Below are 14,712 nucleotides of genomic sequence, written 5' to 3'. Positions count from 1 at the left end.
TGTCTCCCAGAGTTCTGCCTCTGTGTGTGGTATTCAAGATGTATAAAAGTATATTTTTCTAATTCATAGAGAATAGATATTCGGCATACCACACTCACGGCATGTTGTAGCTTGTACGTTCACATAAACTTGTTATTATTATGTTGAACAGAGTGTTCCTCCACATTGATTTCCTTGCAAAGAGTCCAAGAGTCTTCAGTAGATAGTCAACGCATTTGCCCCCCCCCCCCCCCCCCCCATTTTTTTCTTTTGAAGCTATAATGCACATGCAGTCACACCATACAGTACTTCTAAGCATTTTGTGTTTACCTTGTTTTTTTTTATGCACTTTCCACTTGTCTGTATTCCGTACTTGCCTACCTGACCCTTTGGCCGGTTTCACACACTCCGGCTCCTGCCGGACGGTGAAATCCTGCACGGCCCGGGAGCCGTGCCGCACACATTAGTTGTGAATGGACACTATTGTGTCCATTCACACGGGACGGCCACAGCCCGGCCGCACGGCTGCAGCTGGAACCCGCCACTGGAAGGGACGGCTGCCGGGCTGTGGCCATCCCCTCCATGATAAACTAATGTGTGCGGCGCGGCGCGGCACGGCTCCCTGGCCGTGCGGGATTTCACCTTCCGGCAGGAGCCGGAGTGTGTGAAACCAGCCTTTGAGAGAGATGTTCTGTTCCTGGACTTCCCTGGTAATGTATGATTACCATCACCTGTGGTGAAACACCTTTCTTATCAATTACCCAGCTCCCCACAGGTGATGGCAATCATACATTACCAGGGAAGTCCAGGAACAGAGCATTTTCTCCCTGAAGGAGAGGGCCAGGTAGGCAAGTATGCTGTATTATATCGCCTTCTGTATATTTCTCTCCATGATAGTGTCTATCACTGAGACAATGGCACGCTGTTTTACACCTCACCGTTGCCTTTACGATGTCGATGTGATCAGTTCGGTTTCCATGACTACTGCTGTGTAATGGCTACAAGCCCCCTGCCTGCCTGTGTGGGACTGTGTATATCTATCCTCTCTCAGTGGAGTATGTGTCACGTGGCTTTCCTGGAGGAGGAGGGGGAGGGGCTATTACATAGGGAGCTGTTTACAATGAGTACACGCAGTGACGTCAGGTGCGCCTTCATTCCAACATACCTATGAACGTCACGACGCTGTTGCGATTCTCGTTACCTGTTACGCTACGCTCTCAGCGCAGGGTCTGCCGGGTATTGTAGTCCCGTCTGTGCTGAGAGCCATTGCGCTCAGCCCTCTCTGTACTACAACCCCCGTCAGCCAGCGCGCACTAAGGCAGTTTAATGAGTTGAAGGACTGTTCGGCGGAGGCTCCGGGGGACCAAGGGGCAGCGGGGAGCGGGTGTGTATACCGTGGGGGGTGTGAGCTGTGTTGTCATTGTGTTTTTATGTATATGTGTGCACACATGCGTCTACCGCTGTGACTGCATATGTGTATATGTCCTCAGTGTGCTGTGGATGTATGTTATGCTGTGTGTCACCCGTGTCTGCATTGTGTGCGGCGTATATCCTGCCGACTGCCATGTACTGCAGGTGTGTTTACATGTAAGTGTATAGTAGTATGCGGTTGTTGGTGTGTTAATACAGGATTAGCCCAGTTGCCTGGTACACAGATGGGGGCAGCATGGGGTAATCTCCTGCTGCACGGAGGCAGAAATGTACATTATGATTATGGCACCACCGGGCAGATGCATTGCCCGGGTCCTGTGCACAGTATCACAGCTTGCATCCACATACACGATGGCAGTCCTGCTGCTGCCCATCCTCCCAGCAGCACACACACATCTGTGCCCTGCTCCCCCAGCTGGTGGCTGTAGTAACAGTGATGTGGCTGGTGGGACACAGGCAGCCCTTTATAGGGATCAGTAGTGATGTGTGCACCCTGTTAGGTGAGATTAATACCTGACACAGGCACAGTAATGACACTGTGGATGACAGGGACCTTGGTTAGTAGATCATTTGTCCCTCTGATGTGATAACATATGGCGCACTGTCCCTTGTGTAGTCCTGCCAGTAGATGACCACAATATGTTGTTAATCTTTCGGTCTGGTTCAGTCCAGGTCGACTTAAGTATAATATCCCGCAGCAGTGGGGGGTATATACGGGGTGTTTTTAAATTACAGTAATTGTGTCATAAGTCATCATTAATTATAGCTGTAAATTTACTGTCCATTATTAAACCTTACATAATGATTGCATTTCAGCGTTACTTAATAGCTGCAGCCAATCCTCCTTGCTAAATAGGATACACTGATCGCAAGACAGCTTATGTTATCAAATCCATGTGAAGATAGGGCGCTGCTTAATACTTGCTATTGTGATCTTGTTATTTGTATATATATATTCAGCACAGCCGTATTTTCCCACAGAATATTAAATTACAAGATTTCTATATTGGTTATCCTTAAGTAAATTTGAATACACTCCTAAAAATAACTTGGTACTTCCTTATCATTGCGGCCACCGCTTACGCCAGTTACGGTAGCCGCTTTCAGAATAGCATCATTGTCCCCTCACGGGCTTGGTGGCTTCGCTCGCCACAACTTTACTAAAGATAATAGATGATGGCGTGGTGCGCAGTATGCTACGCAAGTTCTGTAGCGTAAGTGGTGGCCGCAAAGATGAGGAAGTACCAATGTATCTGTCTGGAAGGAAAAAAAATTGAATAATATATGGGACCATATGACAATGAATTATTCGCTCTGAAATGCTATCTAAAAAAAAAATCAGACAATGCTTGTTCAGACAAACTGGTTAAATCTGTGTGATTTAACAAGTTTATCCAAACAATCTTTTTTGTCTGTTTTCCAGCATTTGGGACTACATACATTACCTGATTTTTGTTCCCACAGATTGGACAGATAAATATTTCGGTGTGCACACAGCTTTAGAATAGGACTTTCAGGCACACATTTCCCAAAAGATTATTTTTCTCATTTGATCATAATTTAAAAACCTGTTGCCTCATGTTTATGGGCTCACCTCTTTATTCTAAGGTTGCACACTATCAATTATTGTTCCAGTCAAAGTACATATTGTTGTAACTTCCTTATGCTTCAAAAGTTTAGTACATACTAGCCAAAGTTTGTATTTGTCCGGGCAGTTTTCTTGAAAATCGGAGGCTTCAGTATCTGAGCAACACTAAGCATTTTTTACATGTCTGCCCACTCGAAAAAATAAATTAGTCCTGAAAATATGTGGGAAGTCTGGACCGATTATTGAGAATGCGCCCACACTGCGGGACAGTGAAATTAGCAACTTTGTTTCTCCAGCTTATCGGCAAAACTCCAAAACAATTGCTCATAAACACTATACAATAAAACAGGCAGAGGACCTGATTATTGGTACAATGGTATATTGGGTACCTAACTTAATACTCACATATACTTGCCGCTGACTATCTTCCTCTTCACACATACTCTTCATAAGAAAATGCACACCTCCCTATATTTCAGTTGCCAGCCACTGACCTTAGTATATTACTGTAAACAGTCATTTCCTTGCATAGTATTTTTTCCAATATCTCCAGTAGTTTATATAATTCTGAGCTATGGTAAAATTATTCTTTGTTCCTAGCCACTAAGTATGTGAAGAATAGAGAAAGGTAAAAATGACAAATTAGGAAATAATGCACTTAGACCCAGTACACACTACAGCGATGTCAGGACAAATCGCATAGTGTGTTTACTTCCAATTCGCGCAGTCATTAGCAATGTCTTTTGGTTGGAAGATATCGTTAGCCGAAGGACGGAACAGTATGTCATTCCTTCCTTAATTTCCGTATGGCCTATATCCGCTGCTCCAGCCTGAAGGTAGTATTGCCAATGGGTATGGTATAGCACACCGACAGTCGGGATCCCAGCAGTCATTAGCCCGATGTCGGGATCCCGACTGCCCGGACTCAGACAGCAGGGGTAGTGCAACGAAGCCCCTTGCGGGCTCCCCACACTGCCGACACAGTGGCTCGCTGCGCTTGCCACCTATTCTATTCTCCCTCTATGGGGGGTCGTGGACCCCCACGAGGGAGAATAGCCAGTGGCCATCGGGATCCCGAGTGTCAGGGTTTTAATAGCCGGGATTCTGGCGTTGGTGTAATGACTGTCGGAATCCTGACTGTCTGTCAGTCATCCGGCACCCATTGCCGACCACCTGGACATTTGGCAGGCACTGTAGTGTGTACCCAGCCTTAGAGGCGTGTAAATAGCATGTGTAGGTCAGTCTTGTAGTTTTTCTGGTGAATCCTGTAAAAAGCACAACAACTTTGAAAGACCGGAGACATTAATTTGGGGCATTGCATAGATGGGAAATGTGTTCTCTCCAACCATTTAACACATTCTGATAACCTCAAATACTTTACTTATGGCCAGTTCTAACCATCTGTACTGTCATCCAGTCTTGTTTACTACATTTTGGAGGTTCAGGGTATTTTCCCCACTTTTTCATGCGCTTGCATTATGTATTATACATATCAGTAGTAGTTCTGCCCTAAGCCCCAAGGACAATAATCACATGATACCTTTTATTCCAATAATAGCTGCCTGTTACATGATAACCATGCCCTGCGGCTTGTTAGTGCAAACATAACAATATAGATTCCCCTTCTTCTATTCGTCATTTTTTCATACATTTTCTCACAGTATGTGTCTTTAATGCTGAAATATCAGTAGTAACAAGCTGACGTTTGCACTTTCTCATTATGTGTAATCCTTCCCACTGGTTAGTAATTTCTCTCTTCTCTCACACAAGCAGTCAGTGAAATGTCCCTTGCTCTGGTGACTAGTGCCTGCTGATGGTGTGCTGGGGAGATTTCTGTGTGGCCTGCTCGTCCCCCTCCCTTGACCCCTGGACCTGCCTCACTAATGACTGGCTGGATTGTCCTACCCATCAGCCTGTCTGCATTTTCCATCCCTGGGATATGGATAGTGTAAGTACACCTGTTTTCTGCAGATGGACTCATTTTTAAATTGCGTTTATTTTTGGGAATTGTAGAGTAACACCCAAAACAACAGAATAAGCACAAGACATGACAAACATGCACAACTTGAAAAGAAGGGGTCTGGAATAAGGGCCTTATTTTGGTTCATTCTTTCTGACAAAATCCTTCTTAGATGGACAAAACCATGTGCACTGCAGGGGGGGGCAGATGTAACATGTGCAGAGAGAATTAGATTTGGGTGAGTAATTTTGTTTCTGTGCAGGGAAAATACTGACTGCTTTATTTTTACACTGCAATATAGATCTCACTTTGTAGTAAAACCCCACCCAAATCTAATTCTCTCTGCACAAGTAACACCTGCCCCACCTGCAGTGCACATGGTTTTGCCCATCTAAGAAGGATTTTGTCAGAAAGAATGAACCAAAATAAGGCCCTATATGAGGACAGGAATAAAAAGGAAAGTAAACCATAAATACGAATAGAAGAGACCATATCAAAACATAATGTACAAAGCTTAGCGTGTTCCGTGACTTACAATTCAGAAGGATGGTTAGAGGACATGACAAGGAGAGACTGAGGCAACCATATACAAATAGCCCATAGGTATACAAACCACATATGGCATAGTGAGGAGCTGACTGGCCACTTTATCATTTCACAGAGCATAATAAATATTGGGTTATGGGATAAGGGGCTGGGTTACGGGGCTGCAGCTGCTATATGTAAAAGTAGTGTAGTGAAGTTATCTGCTTAGTGCATGGGTTTTTAATAGGCCAGACTTTAGTATGTTATGCTATCCACACACCAAGTGATATCACTGGTGAAACTGAAAAACCCACAGCCACACAATGACAGCAAAACACAATAATATTGATCATTATTGTGCATGGGGGTAAATGCTCTCAGAAGATAGGCAGCCAGCGTTACTTGTTAGGAAAGGAGATGAGGTGTGAGAGTAGGGTGGGTATTACTGTACAAGTGATTGCCAATATTAGTGCTTCATTTGCGTTTGTTTTTTCCCCCAGGTATGCAATGGCTGTGGTGAACCATCATGTTTGCCCCGTGGAAAACTGGTAAATAACAGGCTTACATATTCACTCTCTCTCTCTCTGTTACGCTGATATGTTTATTGGGCATTGTGATTTACATCCTATCCTGGAGTTACCACATTTTGCCTATCCAATCTTTGGGCCAGATGCACTAAGCTTCAAAAGTGATAAAATGGAGAGTGATAAACAACCAACCAATCTGCTCCTGCCTGTCGTTTTTCAAAAAACAGTCTGTGACATGGAAGTTAGGAGCTGATTGGCTTATCACTTTTGAAGCTTAGTGCATCTTGCCGTGTATGAGCAGTTTCATAGTCCTGCATTTGCTGTTCATCTCCAGCAGTGGTATGCACTTGGTGTACTTTTATCGCATCTAGCCATGGGTGTTCCCAGATTTACTCTGTCCTTTCAAGTTGAGGGTCAGGTTCCAACCTTCCTCAGATGGAAATTAGCATCTAAAGGCCCCCATACACTATGCAATATGAGAACGATTTCACCCGATTCGGATGAATCGGGCAGTGAAATCGGCCCAAGTCGCACTTGTAGACATCCCCTCCGATCCGATGCGCATCGGATCGGGGTCGGGAGGTCAGCCCAGCCCCGGAGCCGTGCGGGGGACAGCAGCGGGCGGGGGATGCAGGCTATAGAGAGCCAAGCAGGGGGAGGCTGCATATGGCGCCGGGCTGGAGGAAGCTGTTGCGGTGGGGTGACAGCAGGAGGCGAGCATGGAGAACTTGATGACATGACGCTGGCTGCCGGGCAGCGGCGGGAGCCGGGAGAAACCGATAACTTTAAATAAAAAAAAACGTCCATAGAGAGGACTAGCAAGCCATTGATTGGCAGAGACCTCTCTCAGCCAATCAGCAATTGGCTGAGAGAGGTCTCAGCCAATCAATGGCTTGCTAGTCATCTCTATGGGCGTTTTTTTTTCCAAGTTATCTGTTCCTCCTGGCTGCGGCGCTGCCCGGCAGCCAGCGTCATCAAGTTCTCCCTGCTCGCCTCCCGCTGTCACCCCACCGCAACAGCTTCCTCCAACCCGGCGCCATATGCAGCCTCTCCCTGCTCGGCTCTCAATTAGCCGGCATCCCGCTGCCGTCCCCCGCACGACTCCCTCCTCCTGCAGCTCCCCGGGGACTGCATATGATAAATCCATGCGATTTATGATATGCAAACCTTGGCACATCAAGTGCCTAATCGTGCTTCCCCCTCCCGGCGAGCTGCAGGAGAAATCAGGTCCGACTTGTCCCTAGGACAAGTCGGACTAATGTATGGGGGCCTTAAGTGGGGCTGTTTATCATGCTATATGCTCTCTAAGGCAAACTATGTCTCCGGTGACATTTCCTCTGCACAAATGACGTTATTATCTGTATGTACCAGGTCAGGGCTTCTCATCAGACACACAGCTCAGGCATTGGCAGGATCTGGCCTTTTCTATTGCTCATTACACATTATGGGGGAACCCTTTATACTCTCCTGTTGCCCACCTTAATCAAAGCTCCATGTGTAGCACAGCTGCTGTACAAGATTGGGAACTCTTCTCTAAAGTAGGCATTATCAGGCAACACAATGGAATTTTCCAAAAGCTGGAAAGGTATTGGATGAGGAAAGCATGACTACCTCTAGTTATATTAGAGACCTAGTGTAGAGACAACAGGAGTGCCTGCATATGTACCCACAAGTGTAACACATCTCTTACAGGACGTACAATGTGACGTGCTCCGATGACAACACTAAGCAGGGGACACCTAAATCCTGCTGCACCTTAGAGGATGTCCCCCTCATCAGGTGATTGCTCACCCTGCCTCTATTTAACCTCGTCGGGGCTCTTTAGCCCCCTGTTGCCTTTGTTTTCTACCTTAAATGTATATAAGTACTGACACCATTGTCTTTACCTGTCTAATCAGTAAGTGCGGGACATACCCGCCTGAGAGCTGCCTCTTCAGTCTGATTGGAAATGTTGGTGCTTTTATGGGTGAGTTGTCCCCAAGAATCCTCCTATCTGTTCATTGTCCATAATTTCCATTAGCATACTTCCCTATTACCCTCACTGACATCCGCTCCCTTTCCCTCCTCCTACCGCACTTATCATACCCTTCCCATTGCCATCTCTCAACCCAAACACTTTACTTTTCCCCATCCATCCCCTGCCTCTCTCAGCCCTGTGTCCTCTGTCCCTCCCTTCTCCCTGACTCTCCTTTCTCTCAGTGGTGATGATCTGTTTGCTGAGATACAGCCAGGTCATCGAGCTAAGCCACAGCTCCTGGCTGAACACTGTTGCTTTGATCGCCGGCTGCACCAACGCGGCAGGTCTAGTCATGGTCGGAAACTTCCAGGTAAGAACACCGCACCACAACTTTAGGTCTGTATAATCGTTTTGGTATTAGATCCGTGGGCTCTTCCATTTTGTATTGTTCTTCTGTAGCGCATCCGTTTTATATTGAATATTCATCTGTCTAGACTCTATATCAGGCATGTTCAAATTATGGCCCTCCAGCTGTTGTGAAACTACAAGTCCCATCATGCCTTGCCACAGTTTTGCTATTTGGGAATGCTAAAGCTATGGCAAGGCATGCTGGGATGTGTAGTTTCACAAACAACTGGAGGGCCTTAGTTTGGCCCATGCCTGCTCTAGATCATAGTCATTGAGTTGTCCTTGTTTGACAGGTGGATTATGCAAAGTCTCTCCATTACATCGGCGCAGGAGTGGCTTTCCCAGCTGGTTTGCTGTTCGTATGTCTCAACTGCATCCTCACGTACCATCTGGCTGCTAGCGCTCTAGACTACTGGGTGGGACACCTGCGTGTAAGCCTGACCACTGTGGCCTTAACATCCCTTGTCCTGAGTATCCTTCACAGAACCAGTATTTCATGTATTCTGGTGAATAGTATGCAGGCAAAATGTATTGTGTATATTCGGGTGTGTTTTATGCTGAGGAGGTGGAACTGGGCTGCTATATATCTGCTAGGGTAGAAATGAGTGAAATGCATTTTTTGGAGTGGAGGGCGCAAAGGATTAGTAGAAAAGCAAAATGACTAATTGGCTGCTTGCAGGGTAAACTGGTTGTTTAGAGCAGTGGGCCTCAAATGCGGTACTCAAGGCACACCAAAAGTCTAGGTTTTATGGCTTTCCCTGCTTATTCACCGATGGTATAATCAAGCTGACCGAGGTGCAAATGAAGTCACCTGTACCTAAAGGCCCCCATACCCTGGCCCGATTTCTCCTAAGGACAAGTCGGTCCAGTTTGCCCAGAGCCCCACGGCAACTCTTGATGTGCCACATTTACATGCAATAAATCAAATGCGATTTATTGCATGTAATTCTCCCGTGGAGCTGCTGCGGGGGGGGGTCTGGCCAGGCGGTGGTGGTAGTGGCAGGCAGCGGCGGCTGGAAGGCTGGAGCTTGCGTAGCGGCATTGTGCTGGGCAGCGGGATGTGGCTGCTGAATATTTTGAAATGACTGGCTGGACGTTTATTGGCTGAGCCTCTCAGCCAATCAACGTCTGTCCAGTCATTACAAAATATTCAGCAGCCGCATCCCGCCGCCCGGCAAAATGCTCCAGCCGCCACTACCTATGAACTGCCCACCACACCACCTGCTGTGCATACCCCTCTGCCTGCCCCCCGCCACACGGGGAAGGAAGTCCCAGGTCGGGTGGTTGGATGGGCAGCAGGTCCGATCACCTGCTTGGGTCGGATGGGGACATCAAACTGAGCCAATTTCATGGCCCGATTCATCGCAGCCGACTGAAATCGGCTCAGCCTGGATAGCCGTAAAGCGTGGACTTTCGGTGTGCCTTGAGGACCTAGGTTAAGTACCACGGGTTTAGAGCATTGGAAATGTTTGTATTGGATTGGAAAAGGTTACATTGATGAACTTCTAGTGTGTTTCCCTTAATTTTGTGCTCAGGCGGCGTATTTTTCATTCATGAAAGCTTCCTCCTTCAGCACTTGGCTGCAATCTGCGAGTGGATATTTGTCCTGGACATACTGGTCTTCTATGGGACGTTTGCCTACGAGTTTGGCTCCGTTTCCACCGACACGATCATGGCCGCTCTTCAAAGCACTGCTGCCCGCAGCTGCAAGTCTCCTGGAAGCAGCAGCACATCCACTCACCTCAACTGTAATCCTGAGCGGATTGCCATGATATGAGGAGGATGGAGTGGGGGGCAATGGCCCACCAATCCCTGACACTCAGGATTATTTTTAAGACTTTTTTTTTTTTTTTTTACCAAATATAAGAATTGTAAGCCAATTTTAACTCTTTACAGTCAGGCAGGCATATAATAGTCTTGACTGACAACAAATGGGTTATATAAGACAAGTATTCACAGATGCTCACTTTTATTTTGTTTCTCCATGTGTGTTTTCATGTCTAACACTTTTTGGGGGAAATTATAATTTCATTTTTTTTTTTTTTTTTCTTTCTTTTGACTGGTGGGTGTATTTCGAAGTGCACCAGCTGCCTACACACAGTGGAAGAAGCCACTCTGTGGACTGAACCAATATTCATATGGTTGCAGTATATTTAAGAGGGAACCAGTTGTTGACCCCTTTCTGTGTATTGGTACAGCCCACATGATGCTTTCTATGTGTTTGTGTGTTTAGGCCACTAATGTATCTGGGTTTTGCTGTAGGGAGACACCATGTGGTTTTCTGAATAACCGTGGGACGTGGACTACACACATAGGGCAAAAATAACACATTTGTGAGCTGAAAATAATGGTGCTACGCACAAAGTACCTCTGGATTGCTGGTGATGTGTTTTGTATAGGGATACTTGCTGTTCATATGTGGATGATGTAAACAACTTATTATTTACCACAATGATACAGATATCATATTCCTGCTACAAATCCGGATTGCTGACAGACAATGTCTTGGTCGACAATCCACATCACAAGGTTGACAGGGTTGGGATAATTTGGTCTACAGCATGATGGTCATTAGGTAGACCCCATTAGGTTGACACGGTTCTAGGTCGAACGGTCATTAGTTTGACAGGTCATTAGTTCAACAGTGTCTAGGTCAACATGGGTTTTTTCACTGTTTTTGACCCGAATGTCAACACAGTCGACATGGACACAGTTTAATGTGCACCGCATCGCTCGATGCACTCGCAATGCTTCAGGCGCGGTGCTTCGCTACTCTCGGCACACTATTTTATTCTCCCACCACGACCTATTGGATGGTGGGGCATGAAATACTTCCTGTCGGCACATGTCTGCTTTAAAAAAAACAGTAAAACATCCCATGTCGACCTAGACACTGTCGAACTAATGACCTTTCGTCCTAGACCCATGTTGACCTTTTCCCATGTCGGCCTAATGGTGTCGACCTACTGACTGTCGACCATCATGCTGTAGACCAAATGACCGCATCCCGGTTGACAAAAGTTTGACATTTTTGAGGATTTTTATATTCATTTTTGAACTTTTTCATACTTGACCATCCACGTGGACTCTGTCTGGGAACGGTATAGTGCCGAAATCAATTGAAGCGAATCGATGCACCTGACCAAAAAGTTTACGAGCGGAAGCAGTACACTAATTAAGGGTCCAAGTGCTCAGGTGTTGACAGCGACACCAAAAAAAAAAGTGAAAACCGCTCCTCCTTTTCAGGTGTAGAAATTTTTCATGCCGACTTTTTGAATGTGTCGACCTAGACCAGGCATGGCCAAACTATGGCCCTCCAGCTGTTGTTAAACTACAAGTCCCATCATGCTTTGCCACAGTTTTGCTATTAGGGAATGCTAGGGATGTGTAGTTTCACAACAGTTTGGCCATGCCTGACCTAGACATTGTCTGTGAGCTATACCACACCCAAAATTCAGTAGCACGGTGCTATTAGCTCATTATTAAGAATAGAGAACAGGCTTTTATTTGTACATTGCAGGTTAAATTAATGCAAGTAAATGTGTGGTTTCTAGGAGTTAGATAATGATGCAAAGCACTTTGTTACCTCGCAATTTCCATGTTCTCTTTTGTTTTATTTTTGGTGTTGTACGCACAGGCTTGCCACAGTATCCCTCATTCAGGACACCTATGGGAAATGCAGGCTTAAATGAAATTCATCCAGCCACAGTATTGGTGTAAACCAGGCCTGGCCAACCTGTGCCTCTCCAGATGTTGTCAAACTACAAATCCCATCATGCATTGCCACAGTTTTGCTATAAGGGAGTGTTAAAACTGTGGCAAGGCATGCTGGGATTTGTAGTTTCACAACATCTGGAGAGCCACATGTTGACCTCTCCTGGTGTAAACCATAAGTGTCCTGGATGTACCTGATATGATGGTACAGTAAAGCCTGAATATATGGGAATTTTTGTTTTTCTATGTTGCGGGTTTTGTCCAGAATAAGTAAGATAACCTCTCACACAGTATTTTTGCAATAATGAATCAGCGTGCAGTACCCAGATCAATCACAAGGTGTAACAATGTGATACTCAAGCAAGGCAGGGACAATGTACTGTTATGTCACCCACCTCAGGGTCATGTATCCACAAGCCTTAAAATTGTAAGTGTACGGCTTTGTTTTCTTTTCCTGGAGGGCGACTGTTGCTGCCTCCGCTGGGTGTGGAGGACTCTTCCTGTCTGATACTGTTACACTTCCTCACTGCCAATTATCACATACAGGAAATCTTGGTTCAGCAGGGCCAGAAAATTCTCCAGTATTCCAGGGGATCCACACAGTTGTACATGCTGCTCTAATAGTGGACGTCGCATTACAGGATAGCTCCAGGGTATTATAAATATATTATTTTCTATGTGATCCTCAAGGGGTTTTTTTTTTTCTTTTTTTTAACTGTTAATAAAAGTGGAATTTTACCAACTTTTGTGTGGAAAATAATTTTTTACATTCCTAAGATGTTGCTAGGGTAAAAATATGATTAACTGGTCTAATTGTGGAAAAGCAACTAAGGCGGCCATGTTGGATGCACTGTATTACCTTGGGTGGAATAGGTCACGACTAGAAGAGATTGGTGGTTGCAGTTTCCTTAAGCTAGAAGTAGCTTAGCTGTGACATTCATATATTTTTCATCCCTTCCACGAGCGTACCAGTTGAGGCAGCCATGTTGGGCACGCTATGAAGATTACATGGAGATCAGCTACTATTGAGCTGGAGCCACTTCCCCCTCCTCAGGTTCTGGTGACTCCGTGGTTCTCTACTACCGGCAGTCCATTCCTGGTACTCGACAGAAAATTAATTCTACCACCTCTCCAGGAGCACTTTAAGCCTTGGCTGGACCCCAGTAGACAGTCGGAGGCAAATGTTTACTGCCCATAAGCTGTGTACACATGCATTCAAATGGTTTTGAGGACACTTTCAATCTGCATTTGATTCGATGCGCGCTCCCGTTTTCTCAAAATCGAACAGAAAAATCTACTGTGCAGCCAAGGAAATATCAAATTCGATCCAGTAAATCGAATGTGTACAATGCCCCATGAATGCAAATCGAATTTGATATCTAATGCAAAAGTACAGATCTAATGCCAAATCGAATGGGAAGATATAATGCCAGATCTAATAGAAAATCGAATCTACAGTAACATCGAGTCAAAAGCAAATCGAAGCGCGTGTACACAGCTTAACTACTATCTGCCCTCGTAAGACCTTCCTTGTACAATGACATCTTTGATCCATCATCTGGACAGAACCTGTCCTTGATGAGGATCTAAAGGAAAAATAATCAACAGATCCATTTTCTTAATTGCTTTGGTTCTGGAAAGCTACATAAACTGCATTGACAGGAGCCTGTGTGTGCAGTCATGTTCTCACTGGGGTGTTACAGACACAGCCAAGAAACAAACCTGTTTTACCTTTCTTTCAAGAAAGGCCGTGTGCCGGATCAGTGGGCGAACTGCTTGCTCTGCTGCTGCTGATGTGAGGGATAAAGGGAATAACATTGATGTAAGATACTTGAAAGGCTCAAAGAGATCAGCGCTAACACAAGATAATGTGAATCCATTGGGTAACACAACCCATACTGATTCTTAGGGCGGTATTCAATGACCTGAATCGCTGGTCACAGCGATTCAGGTATCACATTCGCCAGTCAATCGCCGGTTTTTTGACGGCGATTCGCCACGCGTAGGGATTCGTCTGAAGTCGCCGGGACTAGCTGTGTCACCCTATTCAACGTGGCTGAGAATCGCCGCCCCCAACGGCGATTCTCAGCCAATCCAGCGTATCTGGTGACTGGGTGGAGGGCGGGTGTATATATTCCCGCTCTTCCATCTAATATATAAGTGACTTCCCTGCTGCGCAGCTCTGCTATTAGCTTTCAGCAGGGGTGGAGTGAGTTGCTGCAGCTAATAGTTCTCCCTGAACACGTGCAGAGAGCAGAGCCTGGAGCGTGGAGCGGAGTGCATATTTTCTTTTGCAGGTGAGTATTGTGATGTGTTTGTACTGCAATGCTATGGGGCTTTGTTGTATGGGGTGGGTGAGTGTTTGTTTGTTTGCAGTATGTGTGCCCCCCGTTTTTTGGGGGGGTTTTAAACTTTTTTTTGCTTGAGTGTTTTATTTTTTTTTTTATTACTGTGCTTGGTGCAATGTGCGGCCATGCTGCATGCTTGTTTGGGGTGCCGGAGTGTTGTGGTGGGTGCCCTTCATGCTTTGGGCGTGGTCGTGAGTCCCCATTTTAAAATGACTGCAGCCAAAAAAAAAGGAAAAAAAAAAAAAAAACCTGCAGCCATTTTAAAATGGGGGCCC

General features: G+C 45.7%; 1 protein-coding gene across 4 annotated transcripts; it reads left to right on the top strand.

Moving 5' to 3' along the window:
• Positions 1-1,220: 1,220 nt before the first annotated feature.
• TMEM150A (transmembrane protein 150A) lies at positions 1,221-12,831 on the top strand. Of its 4 annotated transcripts, none has more exons than XM_083184649.1 (8): positions 1,221-1,363; positions 4,772-4,946; positions 5,984-6,031; positions 7,703-7,789; positions 7,909-7,976; positions 8,210-8,337; positions 8,669-8,846; positions 9,911-12,831. In XM_083184649.1, the coding sequence occupies exons 2-8, from the start codon at positions 4,882-4,884 to the stop codon at positions 10,150-10,152; spliced, it is 816 nt and encodes a 271-aa protein (XP_083040775.1). In that variant the 5' UTR covers positions 1,221-1,363; positions 4,772-4,881; the 3' UTR covers positions 10,153-12,831. The 4 variants fall into 4 exon arrangements, with proteins under 4 accessions (XP_083040775.1, XP_083040776.1, XP_083040777.1 ...); XM_083184650.1 differs by having other exon boundaries at positions 1,270-1,363; positions 4,769-4,946; XM_083184651.1 differs by lacking the exon at positions 1,221-1,363 and adding an exon at positions 1,422-1,566 and having other exon boundaries at positions 4,769-4,946.
• Positions 12,832-14,712: the final 1,881 nt, after the last annotated feature.

This window comes from Crinia signifera, chromosome 4, assembly GCF_055691185.1.
Source record: "Crinia signifera chromosome 4, ASM5569118v1, whole genome shotgun sequence".
In the NCBI taxonomy this organism is placed as follows: Eukaryota; Metazoa; Chordata; class Amphibia; order Anura; family Myobatrachidae; genus Crinia; species Crinia signifera.
Note: the sequence above shows the minus strand (reverse complement) of the source record. Positions and strands in the feature narration are given on the sequence as shown.